The sequence below is a fragment of the Haliaeetus albicilla genome, chromosome 3 (assembly GCF_947461875.1).
Source record: "Haliaeetus albicilla chromosome 3, bHalAlb1.1, whole genome shotgun sequence".
In the NCBI taxonomy this organism is placed as follows: Eukaryota; Metazoa; Chordata; class Aves; order Accipitriformes; family Accipitridae; genus Haliaeetus; species Haliaeetus albicilla.
In genome coordinates this window covers 47,887,779-47,908,074 of record NC_091485.1, presented here as the reverse complement: position 1 = coordinate 47,908,074, position 20,296 = coordinate 47,887,779, and the positions used below count along the sequence as shown (strand labels likewise).

The 20,296-nt window shown below is 41.5% G+C and overlaps 1 protein-coding gene across 2 annotated transcripts; it reads right to left on the bottom strand.

The window, feature by feature from the left end:
- Nucleotides 1-1,320: 1,320 nt before the first annotated feature.
- Nucleotides 1,321-19,515, bottom strand: LOC104316758 (carbonic anhydrase 2). 2 transcript variants are annotated; one of them, XM_069779611.1, is made up of 7 exons: nucleotides 19,356-19,515; nucleotides 18,587-18,784; nucleotides 8,042-8,160; nucleotides 6,519-6,611; nucleotides 5,699-5,761; nucleotides 4,505-4,660; nucleotides 1,321-2,182 (listed from the first exon to the last, which is right to left on the bottom strand). In XM_069779611.1, exons 1-7 carry the CDS (start codon nucleotides 19,387-19,389, stop codon nucleotides 2,063-2,065), a joined length of 783 nt encoding a protein of 260 aa, XP_069635712.1. In that variant the 5' UTR covers nucleotides 19,390-19,515; the 3' UTR covers nucleotides 1,321-2,062. The 2 variants fall into 2 exon arrangements, with proteins under 2 accessions (XP_069635712.1, XP_009915597.2); XM_009917295.2 differs by lacking the exons at nucleotides 18,587-18,784; nucleotides 19,356-19,515 and adding an exon at nucleotides 10,412-10,430.
- Nucleotides 19,516-20,296: the final 781 nt, after the last annotated feature.

The following is a 20,296-nucleotide window of genomic DNA, read 5'->3' as shown; positions in this document are numbered from 1 at the left end:
AAGTACTTCATAGTCAGCAAAGGCAAACATACGGCGCTGGCAACATTCCAGGTAAACAGGCTCATGCAAACAAGATGATAAATATATGGCTGGTGTCAGTTGTCTTTGCTATTACTTATTATTTATGGAGCAACCTTGAAGTGCAATGGAGTACGAGATCTGAAACTTTTTATTGCAACAGTGGTTAGAACTTCACAGGCGTTACCAGGTTTTTACCCTAGCCATTAGGCAGAAGTTTACATTCTCCATCACATACCAGCCTGGATACTTTTTAAGCTGTACAGATACCAATGAGATTACCACTTCTGAGAAAAGTCTTACTACCTAGTAGTCAGGGCATCATAGGTGTCAAGATATGGGTTTAAAATCTGAAAATCTGGAGGTCTCCTATTTTATTTTTTTAATTTTAGGAGTGTCATAACAGGCAATCATTATGCAAAGAGTAGGGTTGCCATCTTTGAGAGCAAGTTCCAGAATACATACACAATTCTAGGAAAAAGTTTAGTGTATGTGACTGCTAACAAGCACTTCGCTTCGGCTTCAGCAAAAGGATGCTACCTGCTGAAACAAGTGGGTCACAAGCCTGTAAGTCTCCATCCTTGGAGATACTCAAATGCCATCTGGGCATGGTCCTGGGCAACCTGGCTCCACGTGGCCCTGCTTGAGCAGAAGGGTTGAACCAGATGACCTCCAGAGATCCCTTCCAACCTCAGCCATCCTGTGATTCTGTAAGGTGTTTCCTCTTGGCTTGCTTCAGCAGCTTTAAGCCACAATGTATTGGATCTATAATTCTAATTTTAGAGGTATAACCTCCCTTGCATTGTTTAGGGGACACGTGTAGCACTCAGGCCTGCAGGTGACACTTCGAGGCAGAAAAGTATTCAAACCACTCAACATGAGGAACCTGAATTAGTCAGCATAGTTGTTGTAGGAAGAGACAAGTACCTTCATAGCTCCACTCAGAACAGCTGAATTTGGAACAAATGACCTGTGGCAAAGGAACATTTTGTTTTTCTGTTCTGGTTTCGGGGTTTGGATTTTTTTGGTGGGGGGTGGGGGTGTGTGTTTTAAATGGGGAAGCTTTTCAAAGCAGATTTGACAGTTTTCTATTGCTCAAAACTAACACTTCCTTCTGCAGTCTATCAGGAAGTTACTTAGAGAAAATTTCCTAACATATCCATATAGGTTTGCATTCACCTTCAGTGTCATTGAAGCCAATTCCCAATATCCTATACGTTTAGTAATTATGTTTAATATGCAACAATGCAAACAGATTAGTGACTCCTTTCCTGAATTAAAATATCAGCATGGAAGCAAAAATAGAAGTATAGCTTTATTAGAGAAGTTATCTAAAATACAATATTATTTTCCTCTTTAAATTAGAGCATATATTATTTCAATGAAAAGATATTTTGCATTATTTCTATGGTAATAACAACTTTTAAAGATAACACTTAATTTAGGACATTTTTAATTAAAAAAATCCAACACTACCATTAAGACATAATCAAAGTTGTTGATAGTAGCATGGGTAAAAATGTAAAACGGTCTTAAAAATATTTACATGTCAGTTTCTTAAAATCTAAGAAGTCTAATTCTCAATATTCATTTTGCTTTACTTTCTCAAAATACTTTTATTCCTAAATCATACCTAGATTCTGTATTCCTGTGCTTTTCACAAAGCTTCAAGTTATCGTTAGTTATGTGTACTATCACACCAGTGGATGAGGTTTCTTAAAATGGCTTATTTTGCTATGACCATATCCCCTCCCAAGTAGCCAACATACTGTTATACCAAAGTGTCAATCACAGTAATAGTCACCAAAATGCACACAGCCACCACACCCCCATGCCTCCCCCAACCCCACGCCTTAAGAACCCTTTCCTATTTGGCCAAGAGCCTTTCACATTTCATTAGCTGGCATTTTAGATGCAGAGCGAAAGAAAGAATGGATCTGGGAGACAAGATGTTGCCAGGGCACACATGGCAAAGGTTTGATTTGTGCTTAGCAAAAGGGGCTCCTCGCAAACACAGCAATTTCTAACACGCTTGGCTCTGAGGTTACTGGAAGGAAGCTCTGACTTCTCTGCTCTTCAAAGGCTGACATGGGCGCCAGTTGTCCACCATATGGCACACGGGCTCATTCTCAGCACTGAAGCAAAGGCCACGGAGTTTGCACATCTGTGGAAAAAAGCACAAACATCCTCAAATGCTTGCTCTTGTTTCAGCAGGACTATTTGAATTGTACACCTTGGGCCTGAGCCAGAGGTCCAACTCAAAATTTCGCCAGCACTAATGGTCTAGAGATGGCGTCACCACCCACGTGTCTCTGCATTTCATCCACACCATTTCCTGCCCCTGACACAAGCTCTCCTGGCCACAAAATATCCTAACAAGAAGAGCTAAGAAAGCACAGAAAACAAGGATGTAGGCACACATTTCCTGAACTCTGTGCACAAAGAGTGCTTTGTCCTTGATTCAGAATCCTTTGCAAGTTGTAGTTATAGCTCTTTTGAAAATCGGATTTTTTTAATCCAGTTGAAATAAAAAAATAAAAAACCAAAAACCCCCCAAAAACCCAAACATACCTTACCCCTTGGGTCAAATTAAACCAGCCAAATTCATTCAAGATATCTTGATTTTCAAGTACTGTGAGAGGGAAAACTGTTCCACACCAATAGGAGCATCCTGTAAAGTTTTAGTGCTTGTTCCTGAAGTAAAACTGGCATTTGCACAGTCTGATGTAATAAAAGCATCTTTATGTCTAAGTGGGCACCTCCAAAACTAGTAGAAAGACTGTGCCAAAGTAATGACCCACCCCATCTCACACAGACAGCTGGAACTGCTGACAGAAATATGTAGGTGGGACACAGGACTTCTATGCAGCCAGGCTGCAGGCCAGGCTTTTCCTCATTCAAGGAGGAAGGCCACCAGCAGTGACCAGCCCAGAAGAGGGCTTTACCTTCAGGACCGATCAGAACAAACTTTGGAGCTCAACCTCTACCTGGAACTGCTGTGTCACTACAGCAAATAACAAGCTCACTACACCCTGCTGTAATAGCCAGCTTTTATCTATCTTTGGAAAACCAAGTCAACTTAAACCCAGTGTCAATACTCTGCTTTACAGTTTCTTGTTTTGATCAGTTTTGGAATGAAAAGGCAAGCTGACACACACACTGTTTTGATCTCAAATCCGTCTTTGAAATGTCGACGGTAATATGGAGGGCTGTGTGTGGGAGAAACAAGTGATGTCTTTTACCACTTCTAGGTGGTTAAAGTAGGTGTAGTAGGAAAAACAACTCTGTTTTGGTAAATGTGCTCCTGCCCTATAATAAAACCATATTTGCAAACCTCAGATTATCAATAGCAATACCAGTAGTTTAGAACAAGTAAACAGTGTCAACTTTAATGCTCCCTTGCAGTTCATTAATGGTAATCATTGCTATAATTATTATTTCCAATAGTTCTTCCTTGTCATTTATTCTATCTTTTATTACATTAAGTCCCACAACAGCTCAATTGCACTTTTTTCACATCAGCTGAAGAAACCCCCTAGAATTATGTGTATTGTTAGCATGTCTGCCATTGATACAAGGGATTTAAGAGTCTGAAGGGTAAACTAAAGCCCTTCAGGGCTAGTTTATATTTATAGGTTCTAGATTCTATTTATATCCCCCAAGCACACAGATCCAAACCCGAGGATGAATCTTGCCTCTATGTAATTTCCTTAATGGATGGTGCAGAAAGCTAGGGCCAGGAGTGATTTAATCTGCACGAGCTCCTTCCGACTAGGAAAAGTTTATCTTCCTCAAGCTGCTCAACAGAATGAAGGATTTTTTTCAGGCAGAAGATTTCTGGAATTTGCAAGTTTTGCCTCTTCCAAACAACACAGTTTTGTTAGGATTGTCACAATTCTGCATGGGATTTCCCAGTCTGTTCTGTGCTGAATACAACTTGTAAAATGAGCTCTCTGTCCTGCAAATGCTGGAAGATCAACAAACCAACTACAGATCTATGGTATGAGACTGGATGCAGAACATGTGCTCTTCAGATGCCTGGTAAGCCCAGTATTTTCAGGGCAAGTATACCCAGACAGGTGATGTGTGCATGTACATCAAACCTGCTGATGCTCACAATACATGCTAGACTAACTCTGCATGTGCTAACGGTCCTTTCAGGCGTGCTACATTTTCCCAGATGTCACCATGTATTTGGAAAGCCTGATTAAATTTTTAAAAAAACCCAAATTTTCCCCAGACTGTGTCCAAACAGAGGACAGCCTTACATTTTACAGCAAACTCTACTTCCACACATAGAAGCAGTGTCCTGCCAGGAGAGGATAACCACTTCAGATATATATTTTTGACATGTGATGCTAGCTAATACCCTGCATAGCTCTGCAGTAACATAAACCACCACTTCAAAGATCACCAGGAGGGCTGAACTGAAGCAATCAATATGACTCCAGTACACATTTACTGGCAGCATCCATTGTAGACCTACCTGCTCGGGGCTGACAGTGATGGGCTCCTTCAGAACGTGCCAGATCACACATTCAAGCAGTGGGGGAGTGGTCAGTGAGCCAGGGTACGTCCAATAGTCTCTGCATGCAGGAAGCAGTCCAGTGGGGTCGAAGTTTGTGAAGGAAGCTTGCTTTCCCTAAAATAAAGAAAGTAGATGGGCTAACGTCAGGGGAGAGACCACATACACACGCTGGGCTTGCAGTGGCGATGTCTCCTGTGGGACGTTTGGAAAAAAGGCAGAAATGGAGTTTGGCATGAAGTGTCGAGTGCCTCCTACAGTATGTTTGGGATTAAAGACTTTCAGCAATATATTTCCTGTGTTGTAAGACTTTCAAGACATTGTTTCTCACTTCAAATGTTGAATTTACGTTCCTTGCTGCTATAGATATGATTTGACCTTGCTTGAAGGAACAATGAGACTTCAGGTGCCATGTACACTGATTGCACTGGAAATATAGAAACTGGGAGACCTGTTGGGGAGTCCATTGCAGTAAATGGCAACATCCATTTACCTCAAAGGGAGCCTGATGACAAAGATGACAGCGTAGTCTCATTCTTTACCTTTCCTGTCCACCTTTCTCATTGGGACAGGCCTTTATCTGCTGCAAAGGTACCTAATTACTCAGTAAGTACTTTTAGTTTCTCATTACTCAGCTCATTAAGATCACACACGCTCTTCACACAATATTTAAAACACAGAAAGGCTTTTTTTTCCTAAGACTTATATATCCTGATCAAACCTCTTATCTGGGCTCTCTAGAAACAGCCAAGAGAAGCATACCCTCTTGGAGGAAGGAAATTTATCCCACAGATGCAGAGATGAGGGGAAGTGCTTTCTGCATCTGTCACCACTGACTACAAAGGGCACCGAGAAGAGTAGTTTAGATTAGGAAGATGAATCCTACCCTATAGGTTTAAATGCAGTTAAGAGGTAGAGAAATGTAGTCAGAGACACAAAATTATCACTGTTTCTAGTATTCCCTGCCCTCTACCGCAACTTCATTCGAACCTTTTTTTGCATTTAGGATTACAGGACAGTCATGCTGATGGCAGGAATGTTTGTTTTACTTTGGTACCTGCAGCAGACTGGGAAGAAGTAAAAAATCCACTTTCTGAAGAAGACAACACGAGACAGTTGTGATTGGTGTCAGTCAACACAGACAGCAAATATTACCTTGGTTTGAATGGAGTTCAGAGCATCCACAACTTTCTGTATTTCAGGCCTGGCATTTCCTACCTGTAACACAAACCATATGAAAAAGAAAATAACCATGCACTCCCGTGATACCGTTAGTTTTCTAGTTCTCAAGGAAACATTTTCCCAGCACCATTTCATTACATAACAGAAGTATTACAGCAAAAGTGACTGGAACCGTCTCTGTAAAATCATGCCAGTTGACAGTCAGCACAAATGGGTCAGCCAAGGACACTGGACAGAATAAAGTTATTTTCATTTACAGTGTGTGGATTTATTTTTGGACTTGAGCTGTTCTTTTTTTTTCACAGAAGTCACCCTCCTAATAAAATACAGTGAGGCCAGGACAGAATGCATACTGCTGGGGCACAGTCACCTTCTCCAACTAGCTGTTAAGACAATTCACCTAAGACAAAACACCCTGGACATTTAACAATGACAGGAAAGGGAAAATAGGTGTTATTTAGGCTGGTACTACTGCAGATTCATACATGCGTAACTTTGTCAGTTATGCACATCACCTTTCACTGACAAGAGTTATGGCAGTGTCACTGTCGTGATGAAGGCAAGTATGCTGCTATAGGGCTGCCACAGTGATAGATGGCAGTCATACTGTATGGCTGTGTACAATTTTTATATGTAGAGAAAGACAAAAATTTGGAGCACCACCTAGTTTGGTACAGGTTTAGGCAGTATAGCATAATGCTGCCTTATTCTATATTTTAGGCTCTTAGGTCCCCCTGCAACACAATGAATATACTGGACTCATCCAAATAATATAAAAGAAAGTTTAACTAACCTTCATGAAGATGCCTACCACAGCCAAACCATCAGGATGCTTCACAGCTTCAGCAAATTTACCATATTTTACGTTCCAGTGAACAATATGGAGCTAGGAGCAAGAAAACAAGAAGCACTATGAAGATGATATTCCATCCACAGTATTTTATAAATGAGGATGCAGGGAAGCAATTTATTAAACATTAAGAGCAGACAGTGTTCTACTGCTGAGATTTAAAACCTTTTGTGTACAGTTAAAAACTTGTTGAATCAGTCAGCTACTTTCAAGTTTCACCTATGCAAAGAGATTTCTGTCATGCATTTTATTTTGCTTCTTACTCTTATTCCTAGATGAGTTTTAAATGCAAACTGTGGCTGTATCATTCTGCTTTTAGTCTGGTGAAACTTCCGTTACCTTCAGCATGAGTTTTTCCTGTATGCAGCCTGCAGGATTTTGATGCTATATATCCTGGAGTTCTTATCAACACTGAAATACATGATGGTCAGTGTCAGAAGCAGCAGAGAAGACACATTAACTATAGATCTGACTGCAATCTAGAGAGTTTTTAAAAAACACTCCTTTCCTTTTCTGGAAAGCCTTTGAAAAGAATATGAAATTAATCTCCAGGTCACATTAGCCAGGATGTTGCTTTCTTCTTCATTTCCAAGTTATTTCTAATTTAAGTTCATCTGGATGTTTCCCCACATTGGCAAGTCGAGCAAGTAATTATGGTACTGTGAACAGACATAAAGCAATGGCAAGTTTCTCAGATAAGACAAAAGCTACTTCCACCTCATGCAAAAGCAGCAGAGCCAACAAATTTGTGGGGCCATTTCTTTCATCTGTCAATGCATATCACAGGTATGTTCAGTCAACGTGCATTTATAAAAGGGTTAAAAAAGTCTGTCACAGCATCCAGAGGTAGATTTCTAAACAGGGGACAAGGAAAGGTAGGATGCAAGGTACTAAGTCACATCATTTCTGTCGTGAGACTGTAATACAGAGTCTTAAGCGGTACAAGGGACATCTGGAGTCTTAAGGATATTACAAAGACTGCCTGCAAGGTCTCACTTTGCTGCCTGTCCTCTTCACAGCTCCCCTTGCTTTTTTGCTACCAAAAGATGAAAAGGTCTGCCCCAAAATTATTCTGTTATTTATATAAATGTCTCTGATGTTAAAAATTGAAGCCAGGAAAAGGGGATATGTGTGTACAGGGGTGCTGCAGTTCTATTTCTTCATAATTTTCAAGAGTCACCAAGAAAGCAGGGGAAAACCAGGGATAATTAATGTGGGTTTTTCTGCTTCTGTAGTCTCTTTGACATGAAGTAGCTGAGGAAAAAAATATTACAAGAGTCCTCCAATTCTAATCTCTGCTCTTGCAAGGAGCAGGTCCTGGGGTGGCATTGTACCAAAATCATCTATGGTAACCTCCACAATCTCTTGCTCTACAAAGATATGTAGGGAAGCTGCTACTGTGGTGAAATATTAAAAAAAAATACTCATTATACACAAAAGACCGGAGAAGGTAGAGCATGTCCTACCTCTGCATCATACTTCACACCATCCACAGTGTGCTCAGACCCTTGGCCCTCACAGGATCCCCAGTGAATATGAAACTGTGCCAGCCTGTAGACTCCATCCAGCGCTCCTCCTTGCAGCACTGCAATGCAAAGAGCCTCTATTAATATCGCCCATAACCCTTGTTATCAAGTCTCACTTCAAACTGGAATGTCCATCTCAAGTCTTCCAAGTGAATTACAGTTCATTGCTCTGCATGCTGCCATGCTACTCCAGACCATCTTCAATGGTACATTGCTGCAATATGCCAAAATCAGTAATAAACACAGAGAAATTTAAGTGACTTAACAGTTAGCGTTGCATCAGCAATTTAACAGGCATGCTAATATTACAGGTGATGAGGGGAGAGCTAAGGATGCAACTCTTCTGTCACCAAATAAATAAAAAAAGGCCAAGAAAAAGAACAGCCTTTATTAGAGGCCCATGTAGAGTTATTCTATGGAAGTACACTTGAAGACCAAATCATCTTTCACTTACTAATGTACCCTGTCCCTTCATTTTAGACACTTTATCCATTTAGGCCTTAATCCTGCAAATCCTGTGGCAGATTGGATTGAGTAAAATGCTTTTGATTCCAAATTAAACCTAAACACCTGTTAGCCATGGGTTGCAGCAAGGTAAAGTGCTAGGCACAGTGCAAGGCACTGCAGAGATGAGAATTCCAATCTCTTGTCCCTCCCATCCTTTACTCCTCAAGAATGAATTTAAAAAATGGTGGTGAAAATGGCAATGCCCGCAGAGGCAGATTTTTTAAAATAAGGATTGGAAATGAGGCGTTTACTTATGCTCTCCACTATCTGACATTACTCCTGCTATGGGACTGCTGTAAGTGGAGTGCTCAGCCACACTTTCAATTATACAGGAGCGAGTTCCCCTGAGCTCCCTTATTCTGCTTGTTAGTTTTAACCTTGTACTTAAACTGTGACCAATTGCCATTATGATATGCAGGATCAAGCCCTACTACTGCAAAATGCTCAATGCACAGACAATGTCTCCTCCAGTGCAGCATAAAGCACAGAACAATAACAAATAGTTCTATTAAATAGAGCTATTTATCTAAGTTATTAGAGCAAGGTTTTACACTGGTTTGTGGTTTTGGTTGGTTTTTTTTTTTCCCCTAAGTGTCTCAAATTCACAATTAAATCTTTAAGATGTTAATATTTAAAAATAAAAAATATTTTAAAATGTAATTTGAAATGTTATATATGTTAGAGATCAATTTATCTCTCTCTCTCTACAAATATATATATACAATAAAGTGACAGAAGAGTGTTGACATCAGATTTTACAGGTAAGTGTGCTCTGTGTATGTGTCACAAACAAAATGGTTCTGTAGAGTAAAGATGCTTTCCTCTCACTCTGCAATTAGTCTAGACGCTATCACAACACGTGCATGTGTGAAAATATACATCAAATGCAAATAGGAAAAGGTCACTGTCTGTTCAGGTTTGAATAATTCTGATTATATGCAAGCATGGATAACACAAGCCATGGACACTTGGCAATGAGGTGAGAAGAATTTGACTAAAAAACTGGAATACACGAAAATTATATGTAAGATGTATATAAAACACATTAGTTTCCACTGGTGTGCCTCACACATGCAAAATTTGGGTTCAGTGGACAAATTTAGCATTTGCCTGGGGCTCCTTTGGTAAATATATTTAGAAGTCTCCCAACATGGATCTCTATTTGAAAAATGTGAATGTATGTTCCACTGCGGTCTTTGTAACTTTGAATACGGTAGCCAACACTGAACAGCCAACAGACCAAGACTTGCCCTACCTATTGCCAAGCTGTGTGATACAAAGAAGAATAGCTACTTAAAGTAATTAAATAGGAACATATCTTATTCTACTTTAATGTTTCTGCATGTGCTAGTTGCCAAGAAGCATAACTGTTTCAAGCACAGGACTACAAATCAGAATACTTTTTTCAGAACAAAGACTGCGAATGTGCATTAGTTCCTTTTGAAAATGAAGTAATTGGTTGCTATGTCTTTACAGATGCAAAATCATTTAATCCACACAATATCATGTTTCATTTAAAAATGATGCCATGGAGTTGCAATGTTTCAGTTTCAGTTCCTTTGGCTAATGGACTTGCTGCTCGTTGCAGGTACAAATGGACTGAGGTTCCACCATTCCTCAACCTCAGAAAGCACTAGCGCAGCACAGGTTAATCTGCCATTATTAATAATGGAAAGCATGCTGAAAAGCAGAACCATGCAGTCTTCTTAAATCCATTTGCAGTGTTATTTCTCTATACAAAGTTTGCTATAGTCTCATAAAACTAAAAAGATGCACAAAAATCTCTTTGCAGTTTTTGCTTACTTTTCTCATTCTGTGGTTCTCAAATCCAGCACTAGCTTATTTTGACTCACAGCAGAGCATTCAAAGAAAGTAATAATTAGATTAGTGCGAATGAATACAAATTCAGCAGGCTTAATTACAGAACAGCCCTTCTTGTTCTAGACTACATTAAGCAGTTATTTTTTTTTAATACTTCTCAGACTTTCCAAAGAAGTAAACTTTAAAATTAAACTTCAAAGGCAAAGTAGGAATGTTAGAGCTTCATTTTTTTTCCAGCACAAGCTTTTTAAACCATGAATAAATGCTACCAGCTTTTGCAAAGCAAAAGTTCATCGAGAATCAGAGGAACGTTCACACCGGGAACTTCCCTGTCCTTCCTTGTCCCATGTGACGTGAACATCGATTCAGGCCACACTGACGACAGAAGTCCAACCCTTTTTTGAGGGATGGGGAAATCCTTATCCATACTTGAGCATCTCGTTAGCTCCCTTCACTTTGAAATTAGTATTAGTGAAAACCATCCTGGAAATACATATGTAGCTGTGCTCCCTTTTGTTATATAGCACAGCTTCAGATGCAGGGTGAAGACAGCACAAGCCAACCTGGAAAACACATTCTTTTCTTACAGATTCAACCTACTCAGCACAATCTATGTCATAACCTGGTCTCCATAGACATGTAACAGCCCAAGAGGTGACAGCTTGAAAATGCAACTTTTTTTTCCTATTTGACAATTATTTGAAATGTTACAGGGAGACATATATGGAGCTACTTTGCTTAGATTAAGAAATGGTAACTGCTTTCAACTGTCTACCCTTTACTGAAGAAGTTATACTAGCAACATCCAGTAATTATATTGCACTGTTATTAAATGATCTTATAACATTTTCTAAATTAGGTGAACATAAGTATTAGCAGCGCTAATTGGAAAGTCAAATAACCACATGAACTGTTCCATTTACATCTGTGGGATTTCTTGGATAAAGAAGGTGAACTTGATTTGTTTTTACACCTTCTCAGGATATTTGGAAACATACAGAAATCAAAGGGCATTTTGCTGCATCTGGGACAGCTGTCTACAGAGGCCACACAACTTCGCTGCTCTATTTAAAGGCAAGTCACTGGGTAGTTACCCTTCCCATGCAGAACAGAACAGCTGTGTAAAAAATACTGTGGACCACTTCATACCTTTCGTCAGGAAGTGGCAGCATCCGCATCTGTGAATTTTTGGAGGAATACTGTGGAATTACTGTTATTTAGTTACCTCCTATGGGATGTTCTCTCTATACAGAGCAGGAGACTAATAAATCACATTAAGGCAATAAACCTGTCAAAAAAGTAATCAAAATGGCTGAACTACAAGACTGTTTCATGAGTTAGAATGAATTCCTTCCAGTTATATATATTAGTGTGGTAAGAAAAATACTACTCTAAAGTTTGTTACTCTGAGAAAATGCAGAATGAGAAAATGTTCTTGAAATGGAAATCACTGACAGCAAAGCTCCTCCCAGTAGCTGAAATAATGGGTCCACTACAGCACAACAGATGTCCAGAGCTCCAAACTTAGGAAATTTAGTTCTAATTGAGATTCCACCAAACAAAAACCTAGCAGCAGGACATTTCAAGCATCTACCTTTGAGGACAGCCCTCTTGCACACACATTGCTTTGGCATAAAGAAAGCCATGATTTTCTATCAGCCTGCAGTAGATATGCACATGCTTATGACATTGTAGGCATGTGTGTATGTAAATATATACATTACTGTTAATGTTTTGTAAGCTTTTGTGTATACACAGACATCTGTATGATACATAGAAAACAGGCCTTGAGGAGACAAAGTAGATGAAGCATTACTTGAGAAAAAAAACAAACTGAGCACCATGCACTATTAATGGCACAAAAAAGGCTCTTAGGAGGATGCTCAGGGATTAGCCTTGTGTTCTTATGCAAGGATGGGCTTCCCCGACTGACAGACTGAAGAGTTCAGCTAGGGTGAGCTGTCACTTCTGTGAAACCTGGAGTACACAGCGTCACATTTTGTGAGATGTTTCCTTCATTATGTTATCTCTTTCAGACATTCCTCCTAGGACGCTGTATCACAACAAGCAAGAGAGCAAGACAGCATGCAAGCATCTGACTAGGGATCATACTTGCAGAAAACATCTGTAATGGGCTTCACCAAGAGAAAAACTATATAATAGGTATCTCATAAGAAAAAAACCCTACTCTGACCTTGCTAGAGGGTTAGCCTGATAAGACAACAAGGATGTTCCACAGAGATAGACCAGAATGAAACATCTGCCAAAATGCAGCAGGTCTGCAGACGTGTGTATCTGCAGCTGGTCAGTGATTCTGATTCACCTCAGTTGAACTGTTTCATCCAGACTGGGAAGCAGCCAGAGAGACTCTGACCTGCTTAAGGATATAGTCATTTAGGTTCTTAACTTTCCTCCCACTCCCTGCGACCAGTGGAGTTTATTTCTCTTGTAGTCTCTTAAATGGAGATTCTCTGAGAGTCATTCTCTGAGTGCTGTACTGAATCCCTGATCAGCCTTCAATCCTCATGTTTCACACCGTATAGGCTGACAATTACTTTGTTAGAACCAAGTTGGAAGCATTAAAATTCTCTTAAAAGTAACAAATGGTTTAATTTCTGATCGTAATAGCTATAATACTAATCTCGGTGACTGCTTACAGTACTGAAAACTGTGTATTGGACACGGTCCTCATTCTACGTTGAGATCTAATGAAGGATGAACAAACTTAAGGTGTGAACATTACCTCTAAGTACGCAGCAGTCCCTCATGCCTATAAGTAAATGAACAAATATATCGGCTAGGAAGAGTAGTCATGGTGACATCTGTCATACAGCTTCATTACATCTTAAAAAATAAACTTATCCAAGTGGCCCTAGCTGATAACAGCTGACTAGTTTCTCCTGGGTTTGCACTAAAAGCGCCTCTAGAGGAGGCATTTGGAAGGGAAGGAAGTTGCCATGATTCTTAAATGCACAATCCATGCCAAATTTCTGCTCAGAAGTTGCTTGTTAAATAAAAAAAAAAATAAAAAAAAAAGCTGATGTAAGTGAAGAAGGGCGCTTTTGGACTCTGTAAAGAAATGAAGGCCTGAAACATGCAGGACTGATCTCAAGCCCTCTCATCTTCTTTTCCAGTTCCTGGAAGCACTAGAGCTATTCTCAAGTCACTTGCTTACGTAGGCTTTGCAGCTTCTGGTGATCCCAGTTCACGAGATAAATGACTTAATGATCACACACCCTCTGGGACCTCTGACTTTCTGGTCAAGCAGTGCACAAAAGTGTTTGTGACACATAAGGAGGTGTCTGAACACAGTCCCCTAAAGCTATAAGCAATCAGTTCTCTGATTTATGATTCTAAAGGGTCAACACATTGCTTAGACTATACCACATTGTGGACCTTCAATCCATGCCTGTATACTGATAACACACAATATCCTTCTGGCATAGCTAATGTTATATCTCTGGAGCTGGGAAGCCTAAAAATAGACCAGTGGCAGTGACTTTGATTAAGAGTTGTGCCTTAAAAGACAACAGACCTGCGTGTTTCCTCTCCCATTTACCAGCTGAGGTGGAAGTGTAGGAAAACAGCAACAGTGGCACAACTTTCAGAGTAACTCACTGCCAACCAAGCAGTGCTAATGCACTGCTTCTTGAATAACCAATGTAACAAAATAGATTGGTTTGTTTACAGGGAGTCATAATTCAAGACAGCTGAAGCATCCTCATTAATATTTACAATTATAGGAAGAATTGGGTAATATAATTGATTACAACTACTGAAAGTCTCCCAAGGGGTGCTAGTATAAAGGTCAATACAGTATTTTCACTACCCTAGGTGTCCTTGTAATTTTGAAGTTCTACTATGATTTAATATTTGCAAAAATGTCGGATTTACTTGGACCTCTGTCTTGGATTTCAATTTTATCTCTAGTTCAGCGGCAAGGAAGGAAAAGGAAACAGGAAACTCGTCCACAAGCAGAAATTACCAGTACATTTAGGAAAGTCTCTAAAGCCTTATACCATAGTTGCAATTCACTTCTGTCAGGTTCTACAGCTAAAACATGATATTTTAACATTCTCGTTACGGAATAAATTAATTGCCAATTGACTTCTTCCTTTTATATGCTCATCAAACACATGATCAGAAAATACAGAATACAGTGCCTACTGCTGTGAGCGCTCCCCATTTGAATTTCAGGTTTTACGTGAATTCTGAAACGTTTTCTGGGAAACTTACATAGAGAACACATTATGTTACAAAAGCCTCTTTTGGGCTCTTGAGGCTTTCTGGAGCAAAGTCACTTCCTGTGGTTTTACAGCTCTGAGAAGTCACTGTTTACTTCTGTCTTTTAAAGTGAGTGAAACGATATACATGCCCTTACAGCAGACTATAATATAAAATGTTTAATATGATAAATTAAGTACCCTTAATGAGACACTCCTTTGCTACAAAGTTCCTAAAATAAGGCGCATCATCATAATTTAAGTAACCAGCACCATTTGCTTCACTCATACATGGAAGGTCAGGTCCCAGGATACAAGAGTGGATGAACCTGAATTTGGAGTTCTAGTACTAGTGACACTTTATCATAATGAAGTTTTGCTTCTATTTAAAGTTATAGAAATTTTAAAGATGAATGCCTACAAATGCTTGAACTTTCACTATTATTAAAAGACAGTGGACATGAGAACTAAAAAAGCAACTGCAAGAACTGAAGGAGTAACAACTGGAAGAGGAAGTTCACTGTTTGCTTTCTACATGCAAGTCCAAGCAAACATTCTGAAAGACTGCAAGGAAATAAGACAGAAGATACCCTTTTATCTAGGAGAAAATCATGGAACTTCAGCAAACAAAAATGTTCATAAACATGGCAACGCTGGCTTGTGAATTTCCTTTCTGTCCCTACACCATTTCTGCCAACTAGTAACTGTGAAATATGAAGGGGATTCACTTTGGGAATTGACTGAGCCTTTAGAAGTGTATTCTGGAATTTAACAGCTGTCACATAACCCAAGAAATTCAAAGGCTGTACTATAAGAACTGGAACTGAAGATTTGGGGGTAATTGCTTAGGAAGAGGGCTTTTCTGAGCAAGGTTGGTAACATCTAAGCATATCTAAGAGAATTAACAAGAAAGTAAACCAAAGTCAGGTTCTAAAGCTATCACAAAGATTTTAACATCATTTCTCTGTTAAAACATCATTGTAAGAGAAAACTGTATAGGTCATAGGCGTAATTACAACGTGAATCAAGAGTTATGTCTGTAAAGCTGTACCTATTAGTAAAGAGATCTTCTAAGAGCAGAAAAGAAAACATTTTATTCTCTGAAGATACATTAGTCACATAAATTGCACATAGACTATTTTTGTTTAAAAAGTTAAACTTTCATTTTACATCCTTACTATGCTAAAGAATATAGATGGGATATCATTTTAAGAAATCCTATTTTTTCTTTCAGATATTTAGTTTTTCGCAGATATGGGCAGAAGCTTTACACTACATATTCTTGTATGCCCACATGTAATGTAGCACACATACATTTTGGGGGAAGAGTCTTTTACTTGGGCGGAAAATATTTTCCATCAATATTTTGAGTATTCTGATAACTTCTTATTGTTACTTGCGATCAACCATAATCACATTACATATTTTCTGAATCAAAGAAGTAAGTAACAACTACTTTCAAAGAGTTTTAGCCAAACATGCATTTTAGCTTTCTTATCTATTTTTACTATACTATTACTACCTGTATTTTTTTATTGCAAGAACTCATTTTGCATACTTTAAAGAGCAGGAGTCATCAAACTGACATTAATACCTAGAACTGCTGTTCAATTTACTTCAGTGTCATTAGTTACGAGCCGGAAGATTCTTAATGAATGGATCTACTTCTTTGTGTGCAATTGTTCACATCCTGAAGATTATTCACAAACAATGATCTTATTACTTCATTTTGCGCCTACTACCACAGATAATTCATTACTGCATATGGGACAGCTCATAGGAGCCAGCAACAGAGCCCGTGGGAAGTATTCACAGGATTTTATTCCATTCTCTTCTGTATAACATACCACCACATCACATAATCTCACATAGTTTCTCCTTGTGACTGTTGCGTGATGTCTAACCAAGAACACATTAGCTAGTCTCAAATTCAGAAACAGGAGTGAATCAAGCACAGTCAAGTCAAAGACAGCTCTATTTTGTGTAAGGAAAGTAGGTTACCTAGTTAACTGCATACAAATGAAGCCATTAAGCATGCTGCCAGGTAGATTCTATGCACTGTAATTTTCAATAGGAAGTGTGATACTGAAGGATCCACCCTTACCTGGTTTCATAGAGATCTGTTTAATTTTTTTTTCTAAAGAATAATCAGTTTCTGATTCACTAATAGAGCTACTGAGAATATTTCTACTTGCATCTCCTATCCTCCCACTCTGAAAGCTGTGTCACTGCGTATCTGTCAGAGGATCCCTGTCACAGATGTTCTGGTTCTGCACTGACTTTTCTCAAAAAAAGCATTCTTCCTACAGACATTTCTTTAGATTATTATATGTTCCTGGCATTTTTTCCTCCCAAGTTACTAAATACAACCTAATTTTCACAGTCTTTCCAAACTTAGGCACACACAAAGTGAACACATAATAGTTTTGTTAGACTGTGAAGACCTGAACCTGTTTCCTTTGGGCTCAGTGAGAGCAGGATGACAGCAAGAGCAGACTCGTGTGTATCTGGTGAAAACACAATCTCTTTTTCTGTACTCTGAATCATTTACCTTATTCCCCATGACACTTAAAATGAACATGCATTCAGCTCCTTTAGGTTCTCAGTGCTTCAGAAAAGTAAAGACCACAAGAAATCAGAATACCTTTTTCCTTTTCTTTTTTTTTAAGCCATACAAATATTAATGTGGATGATCTGTGTAAATTACACACACACCTATGTGTATTTATATGACTGTGAACACTTAATAGCTGACCACGTAATATTGTACAGTATAAAGACTGTAATTAAAATACAAAGTCAAATTCTTAGTGCTATGCTGAATGTCTGTAATACTGTTATACTACCTGCAAACCCCTCACATTTTTAGTAGGCATGGATCATTTGTTTTCAGCACCATTCCCTAAATGACATTGCCAACGAAACACTTAGGAAAAAATAGGGCACTTGCTCAAGCAAGTTAAATCAGGCAGTGTCTAGAGAAGGCAGTGACTTACAATGGGATTGTTTTTGCTGTCTAAATTAAAAATAGAGGCACATTCATTGTAGCAGGGTGATGATTTCTGCAAATTCAGCCAGCTGAAAGACTACAGTTAAAGACAACCTACAAACCCCTTGTTGCAACTGCGGCTTGGATGCGGTCTGTCCATCAATGCGCTCATTCCTTTCAGTAAGGATTACTAAAAAGGTTTGCAGGATTCAGTGCTTAATATCACGGTACAGTATGATGAACAGTAAGACGCTGTGAAACCACTGCCTGCTAGCAAACTTTGTAGGAATATGTCAGATACATTATCTTTATCTGGAAAGCCCAGCATCAAGAAATATCAGGGATATACTTGTTTAAAGTATGAAAGAACATAATAATTCCTCTGTTTCTGCACTAAGCTGGGAGCATATTGGCTTCAGAAATATGAAATAATATTTTGATAACCAAAGAAACTATTTCCAAACTATTTCTACTTCATATTGTTAACTGTAATCCTTTGTTATTCTAAGGCCAATTTCTTCCTACGATGTATTTTGCCGCTTCTTTTAACCATTTGGTTGGTAGCTTATGATGAGCTATGCCTAAAATTGTTCTTGTCAAATAATCTTTTTTTTTCCTCTCCACAGCTGAGCCCTTATCCAAATCCTTCCGATTTAAACAAAAATAAAGCAATTCACTTTTCTGGAGTTTAGAGTAGTGGCAGCTCAAAACTGCCCAGATAGGCTTAGTTTTCTTCTAACGGGAGCTCAGTTTCCTTCTAGCCTAAAGGAGCCGGGGAGGGGGGATGCCGAATCCTTCAGGGCTGAATCCTGACCTTACTGATGCCAGAACACTCTGGTATTTTTTTGTCTTTAAAGAAGACCCCCATGGCCCCAGCAGACATTTTAGTCGCAGCATGAGGAGCTTCTCCCACCTCCACCCGTGCACACGAAGGTGCGATCTCACCTGACTTGTCGGAAGAGTCATCAAACTCCACGTTGAAGGAGTGCCCGTTGTTGACTATGTTCCTAGCCGTGCCGGCATCGTAACCGAAGCTGAGCGGCTTCAGCGCGGCGTCGTACTTGGCGGACTTGCTGCTAATGGCAATAGGGGACTGGCGCTCTCCATTGGCGATGGGGAAGTGTTCGTGCCAGTGAGCGGGTCCTGCAAGACAGCGTAAAGCAGCTCAGTGGGAAAAGACACGAGGGTCGGGGGACGTAAGTGGTAATGATAACCCTCGCCCTAGAAACCGCGACGTTTTAACACCCGCATCAGCCTCTAATACTGGACCGTCTTGTGCGGGCTGCTGGCGCTGGCAAGGCAGACGAGGGGAAATCCCACCCGGGGACCGCGGCAGGGACCCGGCAGCCCCCGAGCCTCGGAGGCACAGGCCGGGGTTTTAGCGGGGAGTCCTTCAGGAGGGCACCCCGTCCTGCTGGAGCAGCGCCCCGTCCTCCCCGCCTCCTCGCGCCGTTACCCAAGTAAAGGAACGGCAGCAGGAAACCAGAAGATGCTCCAGGCAAACCGCGCGGCGCGCCTGCCTCGCTGCTCAGGCGCAGGTGGCATCTCAAGGTTACAAGAAAAAGGGAAAAAAAAAAAAAAAAAGAAAAAAGCGCCCCCGAGCTCACTCCCGCCGCGGGCAGGGGCTCGGTGCGAGGCGCAGCGGGCACGTCCCGGGCGCTGCTCCCGGGGACCTGCCGGCAGGTGTCCGCGCCGCGCCGCGGCGGGCACTCACCGTCCTGGCTGCCGTATCCCCAGTGGTGGGACATGGTGCGCGGCCCGGCTGCGTCCGCGGAGGCTGTCGCAGCGCCGTGGCCCCGGCGCGCTCTCAGGGGCTTTTATAGGCTCCCGCCAACTCCATGCCCTTCTCCCCGCGGCCGGAGGAAGGGGTGGGGAGCGCGGGCGGGGGCGGAGGGAGACTCCGCCGGGGGCGGAGAGAGCGGTCCCTTATAATCCGCGACCGCCACGGCCGCGGAGCTGCGCCGGGCCCGGCCGGCAGCGCCCCCGGGGGCCGGCCGCAGTTTGGCGATGGGGGGGCGGCCGCCGCTGCCTCCCCCCACATTGCGCACCTGCGGGCGGGCGCCCGCCCGCCGGCTCCGCGGGGCGCTGCGGGGCGCCGCGGGGCGCCGTGACCTTGGGGAGGTTCCGGGGGGCAGCGCGGCGGCGGCGGCAGCGGGTGCCGTGCGGGGGCTCCCTCCCGCCCGCAGGGGAGCGGCGCTGCGGTGCCCTGCTGCTCCCTGCTGGGGGTGGAGGGAAGGGCCCAGCCGCCGGGGCAGTTCTTTCGGGAGGGAGCCCGGGGGGGGGCCGAGCACGCACGGGGACGGGGGGGGAGGGCGAGGCTGCATCCTGCCGCGCCGCGAGGGGTTTTTCGTAAGTGCCGGGTTTTGGAAGGGATTGACGGGGATGTGGAGGCGGAGACCCGCGCACTTAGCCGAGGGGAGCTATGGTCACGCTTCGGCAGAATGAGGACGGTGTTGCTTATTAGTCGATAGTGTGTTTTCCCCAGTCACTTTCGGAGAAGGCGGCAGGTAGAGCTGTGCTTGTATTCACTTCTCAGCATTTAGGAAATACGTGCTTGCCGTGAGAGCGGTTCAGCTGCCACTCCCGAGGATGGGCTTGCGAGAATAGAATTGAGCAATACATATTTTAGATATCTTTATATTGCTCAACACTCCG

Bases quoted from the DNA above. Each gene is read 5' to 3' on its own strand.
- LOC104316758 (XM_069779611.1), bottom strand. From the start codon at position 19,389: ATGTCCCACCACTGGGGATACGGCAGCCAGGACG. The intron at 6,612-8,041 runs GTAGGACATGCT...TCTTGCTCCTAG, and splicing joins GTGTGAAGTATGATGCAGAG to CTCCATATTGTTCACTGGAA. The intron at 4,661-5,698 runs GTAATATTTGCT...TCTTTATTTTAG, and splicing joins TGAACTCCATTCAAACCAAG to GGAAAGCAAGCTTCCTTCAC.